General features: G+C 42.9%; 2 protein-coding genes across 4 annotated transcripts in view; one reads left to right on the forward strand and one right to left on the reverse strand.

The window, feature by feature from the left end:
* Nucleotides 1–4,330: 4,330 nt before the first annotated feature.
* kif9 (kinesin family member 9) lies at nt 4,331–19,240 on the forward strand. Its single transcript, XM_071921518.2, has 20 exons — nt 4,331–4,426; nt 12,411–12,576; nt 12,976–13,082; nt 13,203–13,433; nt 13,588–13,671; nt 13,804–13,896; nt 14,253–14,400; nt 14,543–14,607; nt 14,718–14,795; nt 14,953–15,021; nt 15,427–15,531; nt 15,640–15,695; nt 15,975–16,062; nt 16,248–16,381; nt 16,812–16,991; nt 17,110–17,318; nt 17,759–17,938; nt 18,061–18,176; nt 18,812–18,927; nt 19,153–19,240. Exons 1-20 carry the CDS (start codon nt 4,331–4,333, stop codon nt 19,238–19,240), a joined length of 2,409 nt encoding a protein of 802 aa, XP_071777619.2.
* Nucleotides 19,241–19,883: 643 nt separating this feature from the next.
* scrib (scribble planar cell polarity protein) overlaps nt 19,884–27,410 on the reverse strand; it is a 75,548-nt gene continuing 68,021 nt past the window's right edge. Inside the window, exons 39-44 of one of the 3 annotated variants that reach the window (XM_071921461.2) lie at nt 25,714–25,853; nt 25,463–25,500; nt 24,843–24,917; nt 23,171–23,225; nt 23,012–23,041; nt 22,084–22,218 (exon numbers count right to left, since the gene is read on the reverse strand). In XM_071921461.2, coding sequence (XP_071777562.1) covers nt 23,025–23,041; nt 23,171–23,225; nt 24,843–24,917; nt 25,463–25,500; nt 25,714–25,853 — 325 coding nt within the window. In that variant the 3' untranslated portion in view covers nt 22,084–22,218; nt 23,012–23,024. Of the gene's footprint in view, nt 22,219–23,011; nt 23,042–23,170; nt 23,226–24,842; nt 24,918–25,462; nt 25,501–25,713; nt 25,854–27,410 lie in introns of all 3 variants that reach the window. The other 2 variants (XM_078291444.1, XM_071921462.2) reach the window with 2 other exon arrangements.

Here is a 27,410-nt window from a genome sequence, read left to right on the forward strand (position 1 = left end):
TATAGCTATTTTTAGCCAGTCTGTAGAAGTGTTATCCTTTTGTCAAGCAAAAAAAAAAAAAAGTACCATCACTTATATAAATGTTGTGATATAAATAATTTTGTCAGAGTAGGTGTTGCTTTTTTTCAAATGGAGGATAAATCATTTTGGAGCAACATTTAAATTGGCCATTACATGTGATAAATATTGTAATTGTCATGTTTGATACATTCAAAGTGAACTTCCTTATTTTTTGGGGGAAAATATAACAAAGGAGTGTCTCTCAGCAATTGGCCTCAAACCAAACAAACACATAAATGAGCAATTAAATGATGATTTTCTCACTCAATACATAAAATCATGCATTTATTTATTTGAAGGAGACAGAGTCACTTTTTTTTTTGGCATTTTCATGCTTTATTTGACAGGGAGATAGTTAGAGAGAGACAGGATGGTATAGTAGAGAGAGGGACACGCAGCAAAGGACCGTGGGCCGGATCCAAACCCGGGTCGCTGCGGGAAGGACTGAGCCTTATGGTATGCTCTCTACTCGGTGAACCACTGGGGCGCCCCGGAGACAGAGTTACATCAGGATGATTCATCTTATGTTTGGCTTTCATCCTGATGACACTTCTCTTGGTCCATTAGGAGTTGTCTGCATTATTAACAGTGGAGTTCAGCTGCTCTGTTGTGTTTGTTCTCTGTGTCTCGTTTAGCATCACTGGAAAAGACAAGATGAACAACATTGAGGGCATAAAGATACACAGCAAAATAAAAAATATTCATTAATAATTGCCACACCCTCTCTCACTCTGTCTCTTAAACACACACACACGCTCACACACACACACATATTGCTGAGATTATTAGTAACACCAATCAGTTTTCTAGGTTATTATCCAGAGTAAAGGTTGTTGAACTTTCAAAATCGATGGGAGTGAACAACCATCCATTAAATTGCGGAGTGTGCTGAACAATTTCTTACCCGGTGCTTCTGTTGGTTCAAACCCTCCCTCATTTCCAAGACTGTGATAGTAACCGTGTTGCCACTGAGAGAAAAATAAATCAAGAATTTATTACACTGATGACTGGGTATTAATGAGAATTTGAAGAGTTTGCATCCTAAAATCAATATATGCCTTTTGGGGAAATAAAAACATCTGAAGTTCATTCTTCAGTGCGTCTGAAATAGCTACACAAGATCTTGTCTATAAAATTGTTATAATTTTGTCTCCAATGACTAATTACCTAATAGCCTTTAAAAAGTAGCATAATTTCACTCTCAAAAAGTTCAGGGACAACACATGAGTGTGTTACTTTCCAACACACCATAACAACACACACTGACACAACATGCTGATAGTAACGCGTTGAAGAGTTAAATGTGTGTTGTCCTAAATTGTATTGAAAAAGGTATTTTTTAAGAGTGCTGTTTTAGTTATGTGCTATCAATCATAGGTAGGTGTCACATGTTGTATTCTGATATTTTTTGTAATTATTTGTTGAATTATCTTCAATATCATGAATATACCTTCAATATTTGCTCTAGTCCTATATATATATGTATATTCTATTCTCTACTGCTGCAATGGCCCAATTTGCCCACAGGGATCATTTCAAGTTTCCTCTGAACTAATCACTGTCCATAGGAGGTTAACCATTAACGAGAACATTTGACTCCTGCCATGGTTTGGCATCCAAACATCCAACTCTTAGTCGTTGGTAAATATAACATTTTCTGGAAGCATGTTAATAGTAACATGCTTCCAGAAAGTCCACCTACATCTTCTGTGGTTTTTGGTGGCACCTTGGTTCCCTCTGCCATCTGAAAGTAAAAGGCATAACACTCAGTAAGTAAGATTCATTTAAAAAAGGATTTAACGTTAAATATTAAAGTATTAAACCCAGAGAACTCCTGCTGATCAAAGGACATAATAGTGTATCATTGCCCAGTTCCCTTTTGGGCATTTGTTTACCCTGTTCCTAAAAGGACATTGACACACTGCTTATCATATAAAGCAGCAAAATGATCAATACATGAACTTGTTTCATAGAAACTGGAGCAGTATGATACATACTGTAGGTCTTGCCTCTGGCTTGTTTATCCACCACTGGATAGAATTCAATAAAATGTGCTTCTAGTCCTTGGTTAAAGTCAGAGTTGATTGTACAAAACTGGAAATCAAAAGTCTGGTTCTTCTTATGTTTAACACTTATCAGAGCTGTTAGTCCTAACATGAGTCTTATTGAATATGTACCATCAGACACATGTTGTATTGGACTCTGATAATTTTTGCAATTATTTGTTGAATTATCCTCAATATTATGAATATACCTTCAATATTTGCTCTAGTCCTATATACAGTATATATCCTATTCTCTACTGCTGCAATGGCCCAATTTGCCCACAGAGGAATCATTTCAAGTTTCATCTGAACTAATCAAACTGTCCAAAGGAGGTGAGACCATTAACCAGAACATTTGACTCCTGCCATGGTTTGGCATCCAAACATCCAACTCTTAGTCGTTGGTAAATATAACATTATAGTAACATGCTTCCAGAAAGTCCACCTACATCATCTGTGGCAATTAATGACCCAGTCCCATTTTCAAGTGGCGACCTGCTTCCCGGTGGCCACTGAAAGTAAAAGACGCTCAGTAAGGTTAATTTAAAAAATGATTTAACCTTAAATATTAAAGTATTAAACCCAGAGAACTCCTGCTGACCAAAGGACATAATAGTGTATCATTGCCCAGTTCCCTTTTGGGCATTTGTTTACCCTGTTCCTAAAAGGACATTGACACACCACTTATCAAATAAAGCAGCAAAATGATCAATACATGAACTTGTTTCATAGAAACTGGAGCAGTATGATACATACTGTAGGCCTTGTCTCTAGCTTGTTTATCCACCACTGGATAGAATTCAATAAAATGTGCTTCTAGTCCTTGGTTAAAGTCAGAGTTGATTGTACAAAACTGAAAATCAAAAGTCTGGTTCTTCTTATGTTTAACACTTATCAGAGCTGTTAGTCTTAACATGAGTCTTATTGAATATGTACCATCAGACATATGGTGTATTGGACTCTGATATTTTTTGCAATTATTTGTTGAATTATCCTCAATATTATGAATATACCTTCAATATTTGCTCTAGTCCTATATATATATATACATATATATATATATATCCTATTCTCTACTGCTGCAATGGCCCAATTTGCCCACAGGGATCATTTCAAGTTTCATCTGAACTAATCAAACTGTCCAAAGGAGGTGAGACCATTAACCAGAACATTTGACTCCTGCCATGGTTTGGCATCCAGACATCCAACTCTTAGTCGTTGGTAAATATACATGCTTCCAGAAAGTCCACCTACATGTCTGTGGCATTTAATGGGTTAGACCCAGTCCCATTTTCAAGTGGCAACCTGCTTCCCGGTGGCCACTGAAAGTAAAAGACGCTCAATAAGATTAATTTAAAAAAAATATTTTACCTTAAATATTAAAATATTAAACCCAGAGAACTCCTGCTGATCAAATAAAGCAGCAAATTGATCAATACATGAACTTGTTTCATAGAAACTGGAGCAGTATGATACATGCTGTAGGCCTTGTCTCTGGCTTGTTCATCCATCATTGGATAGAATTCAATAAAATGTGCTTCTAGTCCTTGGTTCAAATCAGAGTTGATTGTACAAAAATCAGAAGTCTGGTTCTTCTTATGTTTAACACTAATCTGAGCTGTTAGTCTTAACATGTGTCCTATTGAATATGTACCATATGGCAATTAGAAAGGCAAAAGAAATGTCTAAGTCTGACTTCTCAGGAATAACATTTGAAAACCACCAACCAATAGCAATAGTTGAGATCCTTTTTAGTTGGCTATCATAAATTTGGGTGAAATCTTACCATAACCTCGGACGCTGCTAGAGTAAGGCCCAACAAACACAGCAGTATGATCCCTCTCATCTTCAACACAAATCACCATCCTATCCGCACACACACCTGCTTTATACTGTCACATGTGGGTGGAGTCTGTTAGATTTTGGACTGTGTTTTTCTGCATCACTTCTTCTAGTCTGATAACGAAGTTCAACTGACTCTGGGCGCGCGCTCTACAGCCTCGCTCCCGCTCGTTGCCATGACGCTGAATGTAAACATGAAGGTGAACGGGAGAGATGGATGGCACATCCCGCTTAAAGACTGATAAATGAAGTTGTAATGTCGCTTTTTTATTCCCAAACCTTACAACAATAGTTCAAGTCATATTTTCGAACAATTTCACAGCGGTTGTGAAGCGGTTGGCTTTGTTTTGCCGTGTTTTTGTCGTGTTTCAAACTGGGGAGATATGAAGGCTCACAGCAGCGAAGTAGGCGTGTTTGTCCGGATCAGGCCAACGGCAAACTTCGCTCAACGTCTTATTGAATGTCTTCCAGATGGACAAGTAGGTGTTAAATGGACTTTGGAAGCCACTTGACAACATATTACTAAGTGAAGTAGCGTAACGTTAGTGGGGAATAAAACGGTGGGTAACTTTAAACTGTGGCCTCCAGTAGGTGATAACAGTTAACTTATCACTATATCTTCAAAAAAGTCAAATAGGCTACATTACTTACATATAGCTATAGCTTAGCTACATCACTTCGATACTATTAATTGTAATGTTTATGGCTCATAACACATGTGATGTTTATGTTGTAATTTGATGGTGTTTCATTTTGTCCGGGGGGGGGGGGGGGGGGTGGGGGGGGGGGGGGGGGCTCTTGGTTTTGTTGTGGTATGGACGCCCTTGTTTCCTCGGTGGTACTGTGTTTGAGCCCCGGGGAAAGCAACATGTATTAAATCTACTAGAGTCGATTAAGTTCACTAAAGAAGTTATAACGTTACTACTTAGTTGTGTCAGTGTTTTATTCTGAAACTTTACACTGGCGACAAGGATTCAACTTGTTTTTGGTGGGCGATACCGCAAGAAGTTTCGATCCCATACCAAGTAATACAGGGCCAGAATCGCCGATATCGATACCGATACCGATACTTTTTTATTATTAAAAGCGGCTTATGTACTTTCATGTAGGGGACAGCAGTGTGTCATGATTTATGAGGTGAATGCATCATCACTTGGCTAAATCTGAATACATTTTCATGACCATTAAATTATTTGCCAAATGTTAGCAATCATTGTAAGGCGAGTGGTAGAATTTCTACCTGCCACCTGTGAGACCCGGGTTTGATTCCCAACTGAAGCATGTATGTAGCAAGCAAAGCAAAAAAAAAATTGTCTTCATTCATTTATGTAGCACTTTGTAAAAAAGTGCTACATAAATGAATGAAGCCAGTTTTTTTTGCTTTCCACTGTTAATTACTTAATCATATGCATGTTAAAACACAGGACAGTTTTTAAAGGCAAATAACAAAAATATTTTTTTTATTATTGTAAATTGAATGTGCAAACATGAAAAAAAGTTTTTTGAATAAACAAAGTGCGCACAATTATTTGTGGGCGAACAATGTTGTTGAGAAACTTTCACAACTTTTATAAATAAGCAAAGTGCGAATAACTAAACAAAAGCACAAACTACCCTCAACCATTCTTATTTCCTTCAGTTAGAGCAATGGTTCTCAACCTTTTTACCCCCAAGGCCCTCCCGTGTCCAAGGAAATATTCCCTGAGGCCCCCTTTTGGGCCCCGGCCCCCCTGTTGAGAACCACTGAGTTAGAGGTTTTTGTTCAGAAACAATAACATGTTTACATTTTTCCCTTTCATTGCACTTCTTCTCTGGCTTACTAACTGTCCTGCCTTCGAAAAAATCCTTTCTGCAGGTATAGATGACGCAGTGACTCCCAGGTATTTCTTGGCAAGCTTGCTTAGAGAGGGGAATGTTTGCTCATTCTTTTTCCACCAAAGTAGTGGGCCTTGATCCCGTGGAATTACCTTCTCTTCTGAGAACCGGCGCATTTCAATTAAGACATCAGTGCCAGTCGTGCGACGCTGCTGGGATGCAAGCACTTGAGTGTCAAACTCTGCCCATATCCCACCTTTTGCTGCAGGTGGGGATGCAGCAGCCCCTGCAGGGAAGCTTGAGGTAGTCGCAGGAGCCATTGCTGAGACAGAGCTTGAGACAGAGCTTGAGACAGAGCTTGAGACAGAGCTTGAGACAGAGCTTGAGACAGAGCTTGAGGCAGAGCTTGAGACAGAGCTTGAGACAGAGCTTGAGGCAGAGCTTGAGGCAGAGCTTGAGACAGAGCTTGAGACAGAGCTTGAGACAGAGCTTGAGACAGAGCTTGAGGCAGAGCTTGAGACAGAGCTTGAGGCAGAGCTTGAGACAGAGCTTGAGACAGAGCTTGAGACAGAGCTTGAGGTAGGTTCAGGAACTGACACTGAAGTGGCTGAGGTCTGGTTCACTAACTGCATTTCAGTGATGAGTCGCCCTTTCATGGGTTCAACATTTGCTATGTCGCGGAACCCAAGGTTTTTAAATCTTGTGTCCAGGAAGGTGCTGACAGCGAGACCATAAAAGGTTTCAATACCTTTGAAATGACGTTGGCATTGCACTGACAGCTCAGCAGCTAGCTTGCTACCTTTGCGCTCATAAGATGCAGTTGCTCTCAGAAGTAGTGACACGAGGGGAATCACTTTTGAAACTGAAACATGTTTTTCAGTTGATATCTCTCTTGTTACTTCTTCAAAGGGTCTCAGGGCATCAATGGAGAGACTGATCATGGACCAATCTTCCTCACTTAAGCACAGTGAGCTCTTTCCAAGAAGACTGAGGACTGTGGTAACAGCTTCCTTCTGCTCACATAGTCTCTCCAACATATAGAACACAGAGTTCCACCTTGTTTCAACTGATTGTATCAGTTTGTGTTCTGGAAACTTCAGCTGTTTCTGAATTTCTTTGAGCCTCTCTGCTGCTCTTGTGCTGTGGTGAAAGAAAGCTACTATAGCACTGCATCTCTGCTGGATGTGAAGTAAATCAGGAAGAGCCTTAATGGAGTCTTTTACCACTAAATTTAAAGTGTGTGCAAAACATGGATAATGCGCCCAACCTGCTTTGCACACTGCAGCAACCATATTGGCACCATTATCTGTGACTACAGCCTGAACTTTATCAGTTATGCCCCATTCATCAGTGATTCTTTTTAATTCTGAGCAAATGTTGTCAGCGCTGTGTTGTCCTGCAAAACTACAGGTTTCTAGGACATATGCTTGCATTTGCCAGTTCTCATCAATAACATGGCATGAGACAGTTAAATAAGCCTCTGTGGCTCTTCAGACATGTCCACATGTCTGATGTGAGTACAACACTGTTTGCACCATCCAGAGATTTTTTCACTTTTGAGCGGCATTCTTCATACATTGCTGCTACTTTCCCTTCCATTAAACTTTTCCTACTTGGAATCTTGTAGCGTGGATCAAGTGTCTTAACAAAATTCCTAAAACCCTCATCTTCAACCACAGAGAGAGGTTGAAGGTCCTTTACAATCATTTCTGCAAGGCTTCTTGTAATATCCAGAGCTCTTGGGGAATCACCTAGGTGAAATAACAAAATAATTAGGTCTATAGCCTATGATAGACTACATGTAGTCTAAATATAGGAATCCTATAGCCTACCTTTCACAGTTACACAAAAAGGTTATTATATTCAGCCATTTTCATATTTCAGGTTTGAGGTATATTTTTTTCAATTCCATTAAAATAATTAATTTAGATAACAAGTTTCAATGGGCTGAATATATTATTTGAATGTCTGAATATAGTCTATATTTAATCAGTCTGCTAAAGTAACAGCTAATGGTGACCAATTACAGTTGGAAAATGTAACATTAACCAATGCTGAAGATCCGATTTGACTAAAATATTAATTTCACTACTAAATATACCTGGATATTCCTTGCCTCTCTGAAAAGACTCTGCCAGTGAACTCTGTCTCTGTGTCGGGGGTCTGTCTGAGGCATTTCTCTCCTCCTCCCTTCTTTTCTGTTGCAGCTCAGAGTTCTCTTTCTCGTGGTTTTTCATGTGTTTAAACAAATTGGTGGTGTTGCCACAGTAGCGAACAGCCTTCCTACATACATCGCAGTTCGCAACGTTTTCATTGACAGCTGTAAAATAGCTCCACATGATGCTCCTCTTTCGTTCAGCCATCACTGCATGCATGCATGTGTCGGATTGGCGCCGGTAGTCAGGGTGCGCGCCGCGTTGTTTGAGTGCACACGACACGACAACAGCAGTGGAGAAGCAAAGAGTGCATGCATGCACTAAGGCCACATCCACACTAATACGTTTTCGTTTTAAAACGCATAACTTTTGCTACGTTTACGCCTAGCGTCCACACTACTCCGGCGTTTTCGGACCCCTAAAACGGAGACTTTTGAAAACGCTGCTGACCCCATTTTAGTTCGAAAATTCCAGGATTGCGTTTTAGTCTAGACGGGCGGAAACGGAGACTTTTGAAAACGATGACGTAGACAACCACGTTCGCTTCCTGATTGGGTCTTATCAGTCACAACGTCCGCCTTGACCGCCTTATACTCGTGTGTTACTTTCAGTAACAGTTCCACCTCGTTGTCGGTCCAAGCAAAGAAATCTCTGGTCGTACTTTTCGCCATTGCTGTTCTTCCTCCGCAGTATTTTCTGCAACTAAGCAACCAACCGCAGTGCCCAGTGTACGTGAATGGTCATGTGATATGCGTTTTCAGGCGTGTTAGTATGGACGGAGATTATTTGTGAAACGCTCGTGTGGACGGAGATCGTTTTCGTTTTAAAACGAAAACGATCTCCGTCCACACGAGCGTTTCAGAAATAATCTCCGTTTTTCTTTACCTTTCGCTTGATCCGGTCTGTGTGTAACTTCCTGCAACAACTCAACTCTCGCAAGACTTAGTTACACACAGACCGGATCAAGCGAAAGGTAAAGAAAAACGTTTCATTTCTCTGTAGGGTACTTTCCATAATGTTGTCAGACACTTATAATAACAATCTGAGCCTGTCAGTGGCAAAAACAAGCACTTTTAGTGGACGTACATTGACGGTGCGATTTGCCCCGTCGGATTACATTGCAGCTCGTTTCGCGGCTGCAGGCGATGTGATCTCGCTCAGTACTGGACCAATTTCAAAAATTGTTGTCCCCTTTAGTCACTTAGACACAAAAAGATGGGAAAATAGGGTCCAGGTTGAAAAATACCTAAGTTACCCTTTAAGTTCACTAAAGAAGTTATAACGTTACTACTCAGTTGTGTCAGTGTTTTATTCTGAAACTTTACATTAATTATGATGTATAGGGCTATAACTAACAGTCCATAGCTATAACCAGATAGGAAGGTGTTAGTGATTCAATGTTTAATATATTGTTAAGTAGCCTAACGTTATATCAGAATCGTCGTTTTGGTTTAGGTGAAAAATTCAAAGTTAAAGGACCTATATGTAACAGTGACACCCAGTGTTTAAAATGGGTACTGCAGTCCAAATTCAAAATATTGGAGAGAGTTGTCTCCCCCCGCCCCCTCCTGCCCAGACTCGAAGCTCACACGGGTTGCCAAGTGAAAACTACGGAGCCCCTCTTACGAGTTAACATTGACTTAGTGTGGATAATTGTTTGCTTTTTCAGCGTTGAAAAGGCAACACTGAATCAACATTGATTTATGATAGGCCTATCTTGAGTGGCCTGCATTACCTTTACATTTATTTTTCTGTATTGAAATTTGAAGACTCCCAATTTAGTGTTGTTCAAACTGTGCATGCAGACGAAAAAATGAATAGGCTACTTAATCCCCAACTTTAATTTCAGAGAATGTCTGGGTCCATCACTGGTGCCAAAAGGAATATTGACAGCTATATCAGACTTATCAATAATCTTTTATTTCACAGCATTATTCATTTTAGGTTGATAGCAAACATCACAATAAATTAATAGAGCTCATAGTTGTTTAATTAACTGGATTGGATGTATTTATGGATCTGATCTTCTCTATGTAGGCTATATAGGTGCATTTTTACTCTGTCTCTGGAATCCATCTCTGGACAATCAGACGAAAGCCTGGAAGGCTCTCAAGAGAAGACAGGTGTAGTTTATCACAGCATGTCTCAGTACAGGCTATGTTACCTTAACCTGTGGATGCCTGGCTTAACAGGATCAGCAACTAGTCAGAGGTCAGCAGATTGTGTGTTTCAATCCCCTGGAGTGGATGTTTGGTTTGAGATCCAGCAGTAAGAGGAAACTGAAATGATCTCAGACAAGCTAAGCTAGAGTTTCAATCAGTAGGTCAGAGGAATAAACTATTTCAAGAGCCCTTTGAAACTGTAGTTCACAACCCCAGTTCTAACCTTAAATTATTTTCTTTTTTTGAGAGCCACTATACAGAGACTTTCAGTGAACAAGTTCAGAAGCTGAGCCGACTGAGATAAGTAGATATACAAAGTTACCAAGGTCTTGCCTTTGATACCAGCCAGCATCTAGAGGATGCTGGCTGGTATCAAAAGCTCTCAGAAAACAAGCTCAGCAACGATATGACCCGGTGGCTCAAAGTGCTGGGCAGCTGTCAGCACATTTTGACATTCTGGGTTCAGAGGTTAGGCCCACTTTCCACTCTTTGGTTGCAAGTAACTTTTGAAAACCAACATCCTGAGCAAAGAATGAAAATCTCAGAGAAAGAAAATGCAGCAAAGCACTGTGCCCTCGTGGCTCACAGCGCTGGACAGCTGCACAGAAGTTATGAGGTTAAGGAGTCAAGCCTGAGTAAGATTTTGAAAGCCAACATACAGAGTAAATTGATTATTTATTATTATTATAGTATTGAAATGCTTGGAGAAAAACTGCTCTACATCAGGAAGACCCCATGGCTGGTAGAGTTAGATGGCAACTTGAAAGTTTTGAGGTTGTGGGTTCAAGCCGGAGCAAGAGCACCAATTTTGAAAGCCAACATCCCCGAATAAAGATTGAAAAGCTCTGACAAAAAGCAGTGTGACCCAGTGGCTCGAAGCGCTGTGCAGCTACGCTGTCCTTTAGAGGTTGTGGCTTTGAGCCTGAGTCAGTCAGTGAATTTTGAAAGCCAGCACTGTGAGTGCGAAGGGGACCTGGTGGTGTGACGGCGTCGTCAACACAGACCCCGGATACGTCTTCGGACATGGGGTGGCTGGTTCCATTCCCTCTCCACTGCCAGTAGCTGGAGCAACAAACAACCATATTGGTAAAAAAGCATACCCTTATTTAGAGTTTCTCAAACTTAACTCTATAATCAGTACCAATGTTGAGTAACGTCTTAAATTCGGCATTAGTCTCTCCATATATTGTGTCAATTACGCATAGTATCTGTGTCTGTGTGACTGCCTGTAGTATGTCGTTCCTGACAGCAGCCCATCTGTTGTCATGTATTTCGTTGGAACTGCCAGTATGTACATGCTCTGTATTTCTTTGGAGCGGCCTATAGGAGCCAGTATCTCTGCTCTGTAAGCCACCGTCTTTACCAGTCATGTTAAAGACATTGCAGACTGGTTTTAGCAATAACACTTCTCCAGCATCAGGGATTGAACCAACACACAGACTGTCAGGCAGTGATGGATATAACAGCTGTTTATCCTGCTGAGCTATTACTGTGTTTTCATATGCTGGCATTCATCATCTTATTTCTATAAGTATTCACACTACTGACAAGAATAACACAGAAACACTTAAGAGTGAGAGAGCTGGCATTCAAACCAGCAATCTTGTAGATGACAAGCCCCGACTTATCTCACCAAGCTATTGCCAAAGACATTTGAGGCTTTATTCATCAGCTTATTTATACGTGTTCAAACTACTGATGATATGGTGCATTGCTGCTACTGTGAGCAACAACCACACTGCTTGTACCTTATATTCATCAGCTTATAATTAACATTTTTGAACATGAAAAGACTTGAGAAAACTTCTTGTTATGCCTTGCTGAATCTTAAAAATAGGCTATATTTTAAAAAGATGGGTAAACTCTATTCTGCAAAACAAAAGGTGGGTAAACTGAGTTTAGATGGGTTTACTCTACATTACATAATCTTACTCTGAAAATGAATACATCCTTATCCAGGTTAGCCTGTTTTACAGCCTTGTAACTTGACTTACTTGAGTGTATCTCTCACATTAAGGTGAGACAGTATTTGCTGCTTCAGCCAGACAATATAAATTGCCTCCATTACCATCTTTCTTTTAATCTGGCCCACTTGTGACAGTAAGGGATTTGTCAAATGAGTGAAAGAACTTGTGAAAATATGCATGTCAAATATTCAGAATATATTCAATTTTCAGTCCTGTAGCTTATCACAGCACAACTAAACAGCAGAGTAATTTACAGCAACATTTCTATTTATGCATTACTTTCATTTTGGTATATTGATGCAAAGATAATGCCTGAGTTTGATAATGTACACTTTAAACGTATTTTTGTGTCCTGTTCCTCAGACAGTTAATATCTATCAGAAGAGAGATGTCAGGAAGCTGGCAGTGAAGAACCAGCTGAGCTCCTGGTCTTTCCGGCTGGACGGCGTCCTGCATGACATCTCCCAGGAGGAGGTGTACGCCCGAGTGGGCCGACGGGTTGTACTGGGAGCACTGGAGGGTTATAATGGTAAATCTGTCCATCTGTATAAAACCTACAGTACAGAGTAGAGTACCTGAGGTCAACCTAGCTAAGACCAGCCAATTATTGCAGGGAAAGGGCCTTGATTCCCACTGGACCCAAATTGTGATATTGGTGTCCACCAAATGGCATATTGTTGTTGTGTGAAAAACTTGAAACTCTAATTTTGGTGATTTTCATGTTTTAACTGAAGGATTACATGGTCTTCTATAGGTTGAGGGAATTCTACCATCCTTGGGCTTATGAAACCCTTTCAAAACCCACTGGATAAACACAAAAATGCATTGTGGTCAATCTGAAAACAAGGCTGTTTTTCTTATTTGCCGACAAGTTGACATATGGGCGATATATCGTTGTCATCATCATCATTTGTTGTGTTTCTGTCAGGTACTGTGATGTGCTTTGGGCAGACAGGTTCTGGAAAGACCTACACCATGACAGGATCCACAGAATCATACAAGCAAAGAGGCATCATTCCCCGGGCCCTTCAGGAGGTAACTCACACCTTCTCCAAAGGTCAAAGGTCATTTTTACCAATTCTCCTTTATGCTATGCCTCAGGGTGGCGTAGTGAGTGTGGAGACTGTCTTCTGGCCTTTCCCATGTGGTCTTCAGGTGTTCCAGGAGGTGGAGAAGAGATCTGAGCACGCCTTCTCTGTGCACCTGTCCTACCTGGAGATCTACAACGAGACCCTGGTTGACCTGCTGTCGTCGGTGCGGGGCGCCCCCGACCTGCCTCCACGGGGCATGGTGGTGATGGAGGAACCGGGCGGAGGAGTGTTCATCAGAGGTCTGTCTCTGCACCCAGTCCACAGTGAGGAGGAGGCCCTGAACCTGCTGTTTGAGGTTTGTGGTTTACAGCTGCAAATCTCAAATTTATAGGAAAAATGCACTATTAACAGGTAATAGGTCACCCCAAAAAGTGAATGAGTAACTATCTCTTATTCCTTTAAAGGTGAGAGCTTTGTGTCTCTTATAGTAATGTTCTGCCGTTACTCAGGGCGAGATGAATCGCATCATCGGAGCTCACGCCCTGAACAAGAACTCCTCCAGGTCCCACTGTATCTTCACTGTGCATATTGAGGTATAGGACCTTATTACTTCTATGGTTTACTCCACTATCTGCCAATTTTTAAGGGTTTGCTGTACTCTTGGTGCACTTCCATTTTTTTTAGCCATTCTTTTAAGTGTAAGAAACGGTTTCCCTCAATCATAGTCACGCTCCCGGACTCTGTCTGACGCCAAGTACATCACCTCCAAGCTGAATCTGGTGGATCTGGCTGGGTCAGAGAGACTGGGAAAGACTGGAGTGAGTTTTTGAATATTTGCCTTCATTTTACTCTGTACAGTGACTGCTTCTGCACAGCCCAACAGGTATGAACTACTTGCCACTTGCAAAAGATGTTGGACCCTTTGGCAATGTGTGAAATTAGCACCATCCATTCTGTTGTAAAAAGAAATTTGGCTGGCTAAAATAATAGCTGCTGTTGAATTTGGGGATCTAAAGGGATCCTGATAAAGGAATATACCTTTGGGAGGTATTTTTATCTAATTTACACACAATTGAAACGTTTCTCTTTTCTCCATGTTTTGTCATGTCACCTCACTTTTGTGTTTTAAATAACTTAACTATCTCTTCCTGTTCTCTTGCTGTGTGTGCTCCAGTCAGAGGGCCAGGTGTTAAAGGAAGCCATGTACATCAACAAGTCCTTGTCGTTCCTGGAGCAGGCCATCCTGGCTCTGGCAGACCGCCGCAGAGACCACGTTCCCTTCAGACAGACCAAGCTCACACATTCCCTCAAAGACTCACTGGGTGAGACCGCCAGGCCTGACAACAACGCTTGTCGAAATGGCACAGCGGTCCTGAGCTCTGTGTTAATAATACACTTTTAGAAATGTGCGATAAAACACGGTCTTCCTTTCTCACATCATGACTATTTGCGTTTTCCCTGTAGGCGGGAACTGCAACACTGTGCTTGTGGCCAACATCTATGGTGAGGCTGCGCAGATAGAAGAAACAGTAAGCACTGAAATACATGACATAAAGAGCAAGCTGCCTCTTTCTTACTGTAATTTGTGTCAATTCAGCTATGGATGCTAGTGTTGTGATCATTAATCTGCTCTTTGCAGCTGTCTACTCTGCGTTTTGCCAGCAGAATGAAGTGCGTCCGGACTGATCCTGCTGTTAACGAGCACACAGACCCTGCAGTGAGTTCCCATGATCTGACATAATCCATAGATCTATATGACACAAGCTAATTTGGGCCTGAATATTTCTTCCTGTGCTTAGAGTTTGCATTGTGTTGTATTATGTGTCAGTGATCAGACGGCAGAGGGTTCACATGTGATTGATTGTTGTGATCAGGTTCAGATCAAGAAACTTCAGAAGGAGGTCCAGATGCTGAAAGAGGAGCTGTCCATCTACAACACTCTGGTGAGTCGAGCCTGGCAGGGAAAAGCGTGAGACATATTTGATTATGTTTTAATATTGGTTTATTGTGTTTGACCATGTTTCTTGCCTAAAACTTGTTACATTGTTTTAACAATGCAACAGAGCAAGTTTCTCAAATCAGCACTTTTAAATCAGCAGAGTTATGTTTCAAAGGTGCTGACGTGATATTCACATCATCCATTATTAAGCTTAAAAAATTATCAAATTATGTTAAAATATATGATAGCAATTATTTTGAATTAAACACTGGGTGAAAGATGTATCTCAGTGTGTTGAAGTACAAGATCTTTGTGCTTTCGTCTGCGTATTTTTACAATGTCGAAGAAAGAACACATTTCAGCTGGTTCATATTTGAATTATAAATGCCCCTTGTGCTTCCTTCACCAGGCGGACCGGCCGCGCACCATGTATGAGCCGCTGTCTGAGGCCCAGGTGGCCGAGATCCACAGCCAGGTTCAGAGGTACCTGGAGGGAAGCCTGAAGGAAATCAGTGTGAGAACATAACGAGGAAACAGACACAACTGTCAATATTTTCTCTGATATACCAAAATCTGACTTGGCACCGTCTTGTCTTTTGATGCCCTTACATCTCTTTCTCAGATTATCAGCATCAGGCAGCTGCAAGAGGTGTTTGCCCAGTTCAAGTCTGCTGTGCAGTGAGTATTGTTTACTGAACTTGATGTCATGAGAAAAAACCCCCACTATATATATCCACTTTTGGAAAATAAAAAAAAAACATTACCTGAAGTTGATTATTCACTTCATACTGAAAGACTTAACTTAACTGCAATCATTTGTTTCAATTTTGTGCTTTTTAGGTTTTTTCAGGGTAGATTTAACTTTTTCAGATGGTGGATGTCTCATTTTGGAGCAAAGCTCATGATCTATTAATAGTAAGTGATTTTTGTGTGTGTGTGTGTGTGTGTGGTGAGTAGGGAGCAGGAGCAGAAAGTGAAGGCTGAGCTGTGTCAGACCTACGACTTGGTGGAGAAAGACCAAAACGCTAACTCAGCTGCAATCAAGGTCCGTCAACGTTTGATTCATGGATAAGGGGACCTGCTTCCACATTCCACATTCCACATCAAAGACATCAGCAATTTTATTCTACTGTTCTTTTAGTATCAGGTGTGCTTATTTTAGATTTGTGTTTAGTGAAGGGATTATTTGTGATTGAGGTTTGACTGGACGCTGCTCCATAAACTCTTCAGGAGTGGGATTCCAAAGGCAGCGTGGGGGAAGTGGAGGACGGTGGCTTCGGGGCGGGCGCGGCCGCTCCGTCACAGAGACACGCCGGTCCTGGCAAGACCAAGACCAAGAAGCCCAGGGAAACGATCACAGTAAGGTGAGTGACGGGCTGGAGACTAGAGTTTAACTGATATGGGTTTTTGAAGGCTAGTACAGATATTTTTAGTCACATTCAACATGTTACATTTGACCATTTTCATAACACAAAATACAAATAGTCACGGTTTCCCAAGGAATTTTATTCTTGGAAAAGTCTCTTAGACCATCATGTGTCACTAAAACTCTCCACTGAAACCCATAGTAATGAATATTTTTAAGGTGGGTTAGCAGCTCTTTAAAACAGGGTGACCCACCTCACCTATTTAATGGTAGGGGAACCTCTGGGATACATTAGGCCTTAAATGAACAATTAAATGAATAAATAAATAAAAGGACCATATATACTGATATATCGGTGTAACCCTACAGGAGACTAAAAAACTCTTTAGTATAGTTATCCTTATGACACTCTCTATGTGATTCTGCAGCCAGGGTAAGAAACCGGGTGCGGGGAGCCCAGTGCCAGGCAAACCAGTGGAGAGTGCATCCAAATCCAAGCTGAACTGTGTCCAGACACCTGAGAAGGAGCAGGAGGCCCAGGAACCAGACACCCAGAGCCAGGACACACAGGAGTCACAGCCTCCGAGCAAAGAACCCACCAGCACAGAGTATGTGTGACATGTAAATATAGCCTCGTCTATTCAACGTTATGTTCATATATCTTTGCTAGTCCTCGAACTCAAATGGATACCGTGTTGTGTTTTACCCCCCCAACCCGCAACCCAGCTCCCCCCCACCTAAAGCGGAAGCCTTTGAGGATTTTAAGGCGGGGCAAGGCAGCGCGATCAACCGCATCCTGAAGGAGAACAAGGCCGTGCTGCTGGAGCGCCGCGCCCGCCTGCGACGGCTCACCGAGGAGGTCAACGCCGCCAAGAGAGAGATCGACCGCAGCACCGCCTCCATACAGCAGTACAAGGACGTGAGAGCGAGCCAGGGTATTTAACACGCAGCATGCATGTGTCAGCAAGAAGATACTGCAGGAGAGCGGCAGATGCTTTGACTTGGTTGCCCTGCTCCCGTTAAGACTGATTGGATCGTGGCAATCAAACAAAAAGCATTTTAGGGAATTATAATCATCAGAATTATACCTGCGGCAGAGAGTGTGTAATTTGTCAGTTTGTTGATAAATTGACACACTCACAAGTGTCAGTGGAACAAGACACATGAGCCTTTGACGCCATGGATTTAAATCGGACTCATGACCTTTATTGCATTCCCTCTCTCCTATAAATCCTGTCTCGCTCTACTGTATATTGTCTAATAAAACAGAAAATGCCCTAAAAAGAATCCCCCTAATAATGAGGAGCAGACCTATAAAAGATGAGAATTATAAGGCCATTGTAATAAATTTGCCCCTGTCTGTTTGTGTGTGAAGGTCAGTTTGTGAGCATGGAGGGGGAGCCGGTGCTGGATGAGCCAGAAGTCACTCTGGTGCTGCACCTCAGACAGCTGAAGGCCCGGTACCGGCAGCGATACGAGGAGCTGCGCAGCACCAAGGCCGAGCTCAACTACTGCCAGCACCTGGTGGACCAGTGCAGGGTGCGCCTGCTGACCGGTCAGCACCAACGCTTTGCAACCACTGCATTCCTTACAGTTTACGTCTTTTAATAGCAAAAACATAGGTGGCCACTTGGAAAGAAGTCAAGTTTACTCACAATTGTCCCTTGTGTGTCCCAGAGTTTGAGAATTGGTATAAGGAGTCTTTCCTGTTGCCTGAGGAGGTGCTGGCCATGCTAAGAACAGGAGGCCCAATGCAGTCTGGGATCATAACTATGGACAAGACACTAACACAAGTGAGTCTGCCTCACACTTTCACTAATGGGAGTGTAGTCATTATTTTGGGCACAAAACAACATCTCTTGCTGCATGCTCCCAACAAATTTATTTAGTTACATAGACAACGTTTCGATCCCAATGGGACCTTCGTCAGGTAAACCTACATGGGTGTGGGTATATGTGTAGTCACCCTGCCAATGTTCTGGTTTACCTGACGAAGGTCCCATTGGGATCGAAACATTGTCTATGTAACTAAATACATTTGTTGGGAGCATTCAACAAGAGCTGCGAGCCATTACTCTACAAACCAGATGCCTGTGATACACACAGTTTGGCTCCGCACCAAAGAAGTGGGATGTGCGTAAGGACTGTTCACAAAACAATATCTCCCATGTCGAGGGTAAAAATGCATCTGGATGGTTTCCCCAAAAGCCGACACTGGAAATGAAGGAAAATCTTAAAAGAAAAGCAAAGGTCTCCACAGATGCTTGTGTGCAGGCTTTATGTATTTTGGCAGCAAGTCCCACTCAGCTGACAGGGATTATACTGAGGTGCAGTGGAAGCCAAGGGGCAATAAATCACTGTTGATTGTTTGAGGTTTACTGGAAAAGTTTGTGAGTAAATTGTGTTCCTGATTCTCTGGTGTTCTTAGGAAGAGGATGACCAGGAGCTTTTTGAGCGGCTGCAGTACGAGCTTCTTGTCGACAGCCCCAGCGCCGTCTCCTTCTATAACGCCCGCCACAAGATTCTGAAACGGGTGGGTATCAAGTTTACTTCTAATGAGTGAAGGTTTTTTATTTTGTGTAATACCATGTAAGTGGATGATCCAGGAATAGTTGGAAAGGTCCCGACTCAAATGTCCCGGTCATGTCTTCCCACCTGGCCAACCAGTTAGTTACCCATCTCCTCCCAGGAAGATACCAAACAATCCATAATAAACTCCAGATATAATAACACATAAATCTTTTGTCTTCTATCCCTACAGAGGAGCAGCAGAGCCTTATCCCTGACTCCTGTGCAGAGGAGCTCCTCCAGGGGGTCCGGACGGAAAAAACTCCCTCCAATTCTCCCCATTACCTAAGAGAGGTGTATGTGAAATGAACGGTTCAACAACTAAGACATCCTGGCGAAAGCTTAAAGGAAAATTCCACCCTCGGACACTCTTGCGTATCATCAACCTATGATGTTTTTTTGATGAAGTGGTAAAATGTAATTTATGCTGTACCCACTTTCCCACAACCTTCCTCATCCACTTCTACTTCAGTTGGTGGTTTCCTACATTTCCCAGAATGCCTTTCAACAATCCTCAGAGAATGGGCCTGAGCATTCGAGCTGTAGGTTTTTACATATAGGTGGAGAGACCAATAGTGATAGCGGAGAGGTTTTCCAATCGAGAAAACCAACGTCACGTCGTCTTCATTTGATCAGTTATCCATGAGAAGAAGAAAAAATGCCGCACCAAACAATAAAATGGACCCAGAAATATAAGGTACAGCACCAATAGTGTTATTTTTAACAGTGTGAAAGTGTTTTAGGGTGGATTTTTCCTTTAATTGCACACAACCATTCCCTGTGCCTGGATCAGAATGAGGACGCAAAAAAAATGCCTCTTTGTTTTCATACCATTGAATCAGATTCTGAATTTACATAAGCATTTTCTGTGTATTGTAATTTCCTACTGAGTGGCAGAATGAACATTAGCACAAAAGACACTATGCAATGAATCAGCTTGTTAAATGAAAAGTAAAATTTATTATTCCTGAACCACAAAATAGACTTCTTTGGTTGTACAAATTCACTAGTTACAGTCTTGTATGAGCTCTAACCCTTGACCCTAGGACCTCTGACCCTTTCCCTCCAACCTATTTGGAAGTAATAGCCCCCAAAGAGAACTCAAGACAAAAGAATAACACAAAAAGTTGAAACACTGCATTAACAAATGTAGTGAATCCCACTTGTCTGGAAAAAGATTTACCTACTGTAAGTTAAAAAAAAAAAAAAAAGAAAAAGATATCAGCCATTCGCAAATGTTATCAACCAAACTGAATTTCAGTCAGTGAGAGCAACATGGAAAGCTATGATTAGTAGACCCTACGTTAAATTAACACATATGCTACTATGTTGTGATTCTGCGAAATACCCGTCAGATACAGAAACTGACAGCGAGTCAAGCGGTGAAGTGAGTGACTGAATGAGACAGATGTCTTGAGAGGGATTACAGAGCGGTTCTGCCTCTCGAAGGCTCTCCCATTTCTAAACCAATATACATGCAGAGAGCTTCCCGGTACCAAGCCTGTCCAAACCCAGATGCGTTAGCAGTCCAGACACTTGCTTGGTCTAGGCCAAGACTGGCTCAGTTTCAAACCCAAAGTTTGCTTTCCTTTCAGTATTTGTACATTATTCACACAATAATAAAGGATTTTTCAGTGGCATCAGATTTAAATTAACCAAAAGACAGATTTAAAAAAAAAAAAAGAAAAAAAAAAAAAAAAAAAGCAACACCTGCTACCTTCACATGTCATTCTGGAATACTTCCAGATATGAAAAGATAGAAATGAGTGAGATTCACATTGATTAAAAAAAACAAAACAACAACCCTAAAAAGGGCAGGGAAAGTACCGTAAATAAATGGTGCTGAAAATGCATGTTCCCAAAATTGTCTGAAGTTTTGATCCATTACAATTATTCCTGAATTAAATAATGAATATCTGTGAAACTGTCTGCTCAATGCTGCTATCTCCAGTGTAGTCGTATTCTCTACAAAGGGAATGTAACAGAATTCAATAAATCTGGACTAGAGAAGCTGTAGGTGCTCTGTTGAGTATTCCTCAATACATGTGGATGCGACGTGTTTGTTCTACACACGGAGATATCAGCTAGGCTTTGCTCAAGCTGTCTAATTTGTAAATATGCTTGTCTCCCAAAAACTCTGGTAATACATGATAGGGATTTCAAAAGTGTATACAAAGTAGAATATGATATGATAGAAAGTGATATGCGATTCATTCATTCAAAGCTTTGAAGTCTTGATTCTCGATAAATTCATTCATAATGATAAATAGTGATACGCTTCGAACATCCTTTGTGCTAAAAAGGACAGGGGTTTTTTACAACAGTGTAAAATAGAAAGGCCTTCAATTTGAGTAAAATGCTAAAAACAATAAATTACTTAAGATAGAATTTCTTAAAAAGCTGATCAGTGGCAGTGCAATAACGATATGTAGTGTTCTTTTTAAAATGCTCTGCACATTTGCGACTGTGAAGGTAGCAGGATGTTCCCTCCTCACTCAATATATATACACTCCTCCCCCGCGCAAAAAGTCTCAAAAAACCCTGACATTTTACAATCTATTCACTGAAAGCCTCAAAAAATATCATTCGAAAAGTTAGTACAGCTATGACTCATCTCTTTTTTCTCTTCCAGTACATTTTCTCTCTCTCTTTTTGTATTTTTTTTTTTAAAACAGCAAAATCAGTGGAGGCGCAAAAATAAAAACATCAGTCACCTCCTGTTGACATAATTCAGCTTCTAATAGGCAAACTGAGTGTAGAACCAAAAAAAGAAAGGAGAATGGTCTTTAAGTAGTAATGCTAGCTAACCACACTAGCTCCTTTTCTTGCCCTTAAGGGGATTGTTGGGCGATATCTGTGCCAACTCATCCGCAGACTGTAAAGGCAAGACTGGCACGCAGGATATGACTATAAGTGTGTGTGTGTGTGGCGATTATCAGCTTCATAGTCTCTGCAGTGGTTACATATGGGAGAACAATGCTCTCAATCTACTGACACTGTGTGTAGTGTATTGTGACTCCTGGATGCACGTGTGTGTTTGTCGACGTATTCCAGAGTGCATGTTTAAGTGTGTGTGTGTGTGTGTGTTTTGTGTCACGTGTTCAGATTTCTCCTCGCGGTGTGTGAGGTGTTATGTGGGCACGGCGGTTTCCAGGCTGCGGCGGCCCTGCCTCAGCTTGCGTTTGTTGCTGTAGAGCGCCATCTCCTCCAGCGCCGAGGTGGCGGGCGGCGCGGCGGGAACCTCGGCCTCGGGGCTCGCGGCGGGAACTGTGCGGCAACGAGACAGACGGGACAGATTCAGAAACTGCTGCGGTTTAGCTTCTATCGCCGACATTCGCTCCCCCCCCCCCCCCCCCCGACACCTGCTGTGGAGAGGAAGAAGTTGCACGGAGAGAAATTGGGAGAGAAAATTCCTGTGCGGCAGGTGAGAGAGCGGCTGGGTCCATTAAGAGATGCTTGAACCTGCGAGAGAAGCCCCACGTCCAGACCAGCAGCAGGAAACCATCACGTCTAAAACAGAATATTGTAGCAATGAATGACTAAAAGGTGAATAAGGCCACTTCAATGGACTCAGTGTTCAAATTCAGAGGAGGAGTCAATTCCATCTCAGTGACTTCAAGAACTACATTGAATCACTTCTAACTCTCTGTAATCATTTGTCTTATTCAACCCTTCCACTGTCTTCATGCACAGTCTGGGTCTTGGTTAGCGTTAGGAGGATTAGTTAGACACACCAATCAAAGGTCTCTTCCACTTTGGTCTGACCAGCGACACCTGTGGAACAGCGGCAGGCGAAGCACACCCAGGTAGAGACACCCTTCTCAAGGCAAGTCCGATTTCTGTAACAGCATCGTCCCACGACTATGCTACAGTTTACACAGAACTAGCAGGGTTAGAGTAGAAACGCACGCACACACGTAACCCACATAAAAATAAGCCTACTGGTGCATGCAGGCACACAAGCGCACAAACATACATACACTGCTCACACACTCGGCCTAGAGAGGCGCACACACACCCACAAGCACACAAACACACGCACGCAGTGTGCGAATCCTACCAATAGGAGCTGCTTATCCCAGGTAGTCACCTGAATCAAAGGGGCAGAAGAAACCGGGGTAATATGTACATTGTTGGTTAACCCACTCACATTTTTCACTTACGCTTCCACAAAGCCCATTTTCATTCAAACTTAAGTCACATCAGCTCCGGCACTCACCTGGGTTGCTGGAACCGTCGTCGATGAACTGCATGTCGTCGATTGTGTCGGGGGACTGGAAGAGAGGAACAGAGAGTGAGTAAGCGAGGAGCAGCGGGTGTGTTTGTACCCCGTGTCCCCTGGGAAGCCGTCACCGTGTGAGCAGTGGGGCTGGCAGCGAGGGAGAGAGCGAGGCACTGTGCCAACCTCTCACTGCCGGTTTAGGAGGCAGCGCTGAAGCTCCCGATCTGCCAGAACCACGAGAGCCAGTGCCTCTACATGACTATTTCCCCGGGAGAGATTGGCATGTTAAAGGAGAGGGTGGTTAAGTTAGATCATCAGTTCCGGGGCTCGCTGTATAGTGTAGGCACATCCACAAAGAGAAGGCAAACAGAGCAGAAGTACAGCGCCAACAGTCACCGACACAGAAAAGAAAACCAGGCAGCAGGTTGTTACGTTGCTGTCCATCTGTACAGTGATGCTGCTGTATAGCAACACTGGTATGTGTTATTTGGTTAGATTTAAATTTTGACATTTCCTGGTAATCTCTGACAAAGCTGTTTGTTTTGCATTACTATGCAAGCTTAACAAGAATATGTGAAATGAGTCATAGTTGCCCCCCTGACACCAACACACAGCTTTCAAACACATAGTCACGTTAATTTGTGGGAATCTAAAACACAGTGCAAACACACTCACATGTAGCAAGATCGAGTAAATTAAACCCACCAAAAGGAGGCCGACAATGCAACACAATGTAGGCAAACTGGGGTCAACAGTTAGGAAACCACATATGATCCCAAACTCAGAGGAGCCCAGACTGACAGTGATACAGACAACCACAGATACTTGACCAGAAACCACAACCACTTCAACACAAGCTTTGCTCGCTCCAGCATCACTCAAGGATTCCCCTGCTTCCCCTCTGGTCTCTTCGCCCACACAGAGCAGGAAGACGCCAACTAATCCAAACTGCCCTGCACAAAACTACGGCCCTAATAAGCTTTTAAGCACCACAAAGCTTCCAGTATAGCTTGAGCTTTATTGGTTAAGTGACAGAATGCAGGAGGAGACCTTCGGTGCGGATCGATGTGTCAGAAGCCAGAGCATGAGAGGAAATCTTAAAATGGAGGCTGTGTTACTCCTCTGCCTGATAAACAGCCCATGCGTGGAACAAGGCAGCTGGTGGAAGTGAATGTGAGCGTGGATGAGATGCAGAGTTTGTGCCCATTTTGCCCCCGGAACCAATTTTGGTTAGTGGGATCAAATAACTGTCTGCGACTGGTGAGTGTTAATGTTGACTTGTTTGTGATTGATTAGATAGCTGAGAGGCAGATGGATATGAATGGTTACTGCTAGAGATGCTTGGAGGTTTGTGAGTGGTGAGTGGGAGACTAGGGGGAGGGAGAGTGAAGCGTATTCTTGTGGAAAAACAAGAAATCAGACAACCCAGGGCTGATTTGGTGCGTCATTATTGAGAGCATGAATCTCTCTTCACTGTACAAATGGGAGTTAGTGAGCCACGCCCCCGCAGTAGAGAGCAGGAGGTACTGATCAATCACCGAGCCAAAACCTAGACTGCAGTTGCACTGACGCCTCTTGATTAACAGAGAAACTAGAGGGGAGAGGCAGCAGGGAAAGCCAGGGGAGGGGGAGGCGGCTGGGGCCCGGGAGCTCAGCATGCAGCCAATACCTGGATGTCGTATACGGGTTTGGAAGAAGGAATGGCAGCAAACTGTCGGTAGTCAAACTTCTTTGACGACAGGGACTAGAAGGATAGCAAACAGGAATGAGCAGAGGTAGAGGGACGGGGGGGGGGGGGGGGATGGGGAGGGAGAGAGAGAGAGAAAAGGAGTAGGACAGAGTGCAGAAAGGAGGAGAGCAGGGTGGAGAGAGGGAGGAGGAGAGGGGAAGGGATAAAGAAGAGGGAAAGGGATGAGGAAATGGAAAAGGGAGAGGTAGGAGGCAGAAAGGCTAATGTGGCATATGGAGGGAGAGCAGTATGTTCTCAGCTCAGATTGGCTAGAGTGATAATGAGCAAGATGGTGGATTAATGTCAATGTGTTTTGAAGCCAATCTACTTTTCTTTCTCCTTTCCCTGCTTGTAAATGGACCGCTGTAAATGTCGTCTTTCATGAGGTAAAGCTCCTTAAATTAAGGGGAAAGTCAAAGTTACTTTGCGACAATTGAAGCTCTCCAGGTCCATTCAGAAGGAGAATACTGACCTATTTTCACCCTGACGACAAGGCCAGTGGAAACATCAATAATTTGTGAAAACTTTAAAATTTAACAAGACGGGGGTATAGAACTTACCAGCCTGCCAGGTGAGGTTACTCCTCGAGGACTGAGCTCTGTCAGAGAAAAACAAAGTGTGAAGTGAGAAAACAGCCTATACTGATGAACCGATTAGCCATAGATTTGAAAGCTGACAGTGTCATCTTTGTTTTAGTATCGAAGTCGCTTTAATTATCAAGTATAATAAATATAAAGAAATTGATCTTGATGCAGACATGGATTTGAGCAAAAAGAGATTAGAGTTTAGTTAGTATGGAGGGGTGACCCACCTTCCATGGGGGTGGGAGAGGGTGTCGGGGCTGGTGAGGGCGACTCTGCCAGCTGGTCGAGCGTGCCGCGCTTCTTCCCTTCCCGAGACTTGGCAATGACCATCTGAGCTTTCAGTGCATCCTGCTCCAGAGACTTCATTCTACAGGAGAGAGAGACATAATCAGACGGGTAAATTAAAGAGGAAAACGGAGGAATGAGAGAAAGATAAAGAGAGAGAGACACTGGCAGAGGCGCACACTACCATACGTGGGTATTGTCATAGTGCTGATAACTACCAGAAACAGTATTTGGGTGCTCCTTGTCCTGGTTTGCTGTGTTACACTCAACCAAATCAACTGCACAATAAAAGAGGGATGCATTCCAGGATAAGGACTACCTACCGCTAGTAGGCTTACCCTCAACTTACGACTTTACTGTGGGCTGTGTGTTAGTACAAATAATGGTGTATGTAAATCAAGAGAACAGCAAGGCAGAAATGAAAAGAGAGAGTGGTGGAAAAGAAGGGTGGGGGTCGGGGGGTGGGGGTGACAAGACAGAGAATAGAGAGGGGGAACCAGAGGAAGCTAGCAATGGATACAGCCAAGACGTGCAGAAGCAAGACAGCACTAAAAAAGGCAGTTGAAGCACTGTCACAGCGTCGCTGTGAGCGCTTGCTCGGACCTTTGAAAACTTCTACCCCTAAGCAAAATGCCCATAACGCCAAAGCACCCCACAGCACCCCGGCACACCCCCACAATGCCGTGCGTCTGGCCCTGGTAGCTGGGGCCGAGGAGCAGACCTGAGCTGGGAGGCAGCAGAGGAGGAAGTAGAGGAGGCGTTGGGGGGCTCGGGGCCCTCGGCCGAGCCCTGAGATGCCCTCACCCGGGCCTGGTACAGCCTCTTAGCCAGGTCCTGCTCATACTGCCTAACATCCTCCTCTAGACCATAGGGCCTGCGCCCCGCACGGCCAGGGAGGAGGAGGGGGAGAGGAGGAGGGAATGGGACGAGGAGAAAGAGAAGTATACCAGGGTGAAGAAGGAAAACAGAAGGAAGGAAGGAAGGATAGGAAGATACGGGCAGGGCACACACATAGAAAAAGAGAAGAAAAGCAGAGAATGGAAGGTAAAACACTGACACAAATAGGAGATAGTCAATGAGGTCAGTTTACCAGACATGAAAACAGTAAGAGAGAGGAGACGGACCAACTGCAAACACAGGCTGGTGTTCTCACAACACTGAATCAACAGTGAACTTGTGTTTGGGACGACTGGATGTAGAACTGCTGGGACACGACTGAACCGTGTTACTGACCGGGATGACAAACTGTGAGTCAGGAAATCTGTGCCAGAAGTTCAGGGTCATTTACCCTCTACCACTGACATACGCCACAGCTTTGAAACAGCAAGGAAAAGTAAAGTGCACTTTACATTTTGGGCATGATAGCTGATGTTCCTATCCAGAGCAAATTATGAGTGCAACAGCAGAATCAAGCTTCAATTCCTCAACCACCAAAATTACAAGAAACCAATATTGAGGTGTGCAAGGAGACAGCACCTTCATAATTGATAATGTCTAAGATACGGCTGCACTGCGATTCAAACAGCTTGTATCGGGCAAAGGTTGGGAGGGAATCGCAGCTAAATCGATGCAGGCTTCTCTCTGTCAGAAAAGCCCAATATGACAGGTGAATCTTTTTTTAAATTATTTTAGCACGCAA

The sequence above is a fragment of the Centroberyx gerrardi genome, chromosome 22, assembly GCF_048128805.1.
Source record: "Centroberyx gerrardi isolate f3 chromosome 22, fCenGer3.hap1.cur.20231027, whole genome shotgun sequence".
In the NCBI taxonomy this organism is placed as follows: domain Eukaryota; kingdom Metazoa; phylum Chordata; class Actinopteri; order Beryciformes; family Berycidae; genus Centroberyx; species Centroberyx gerrardi.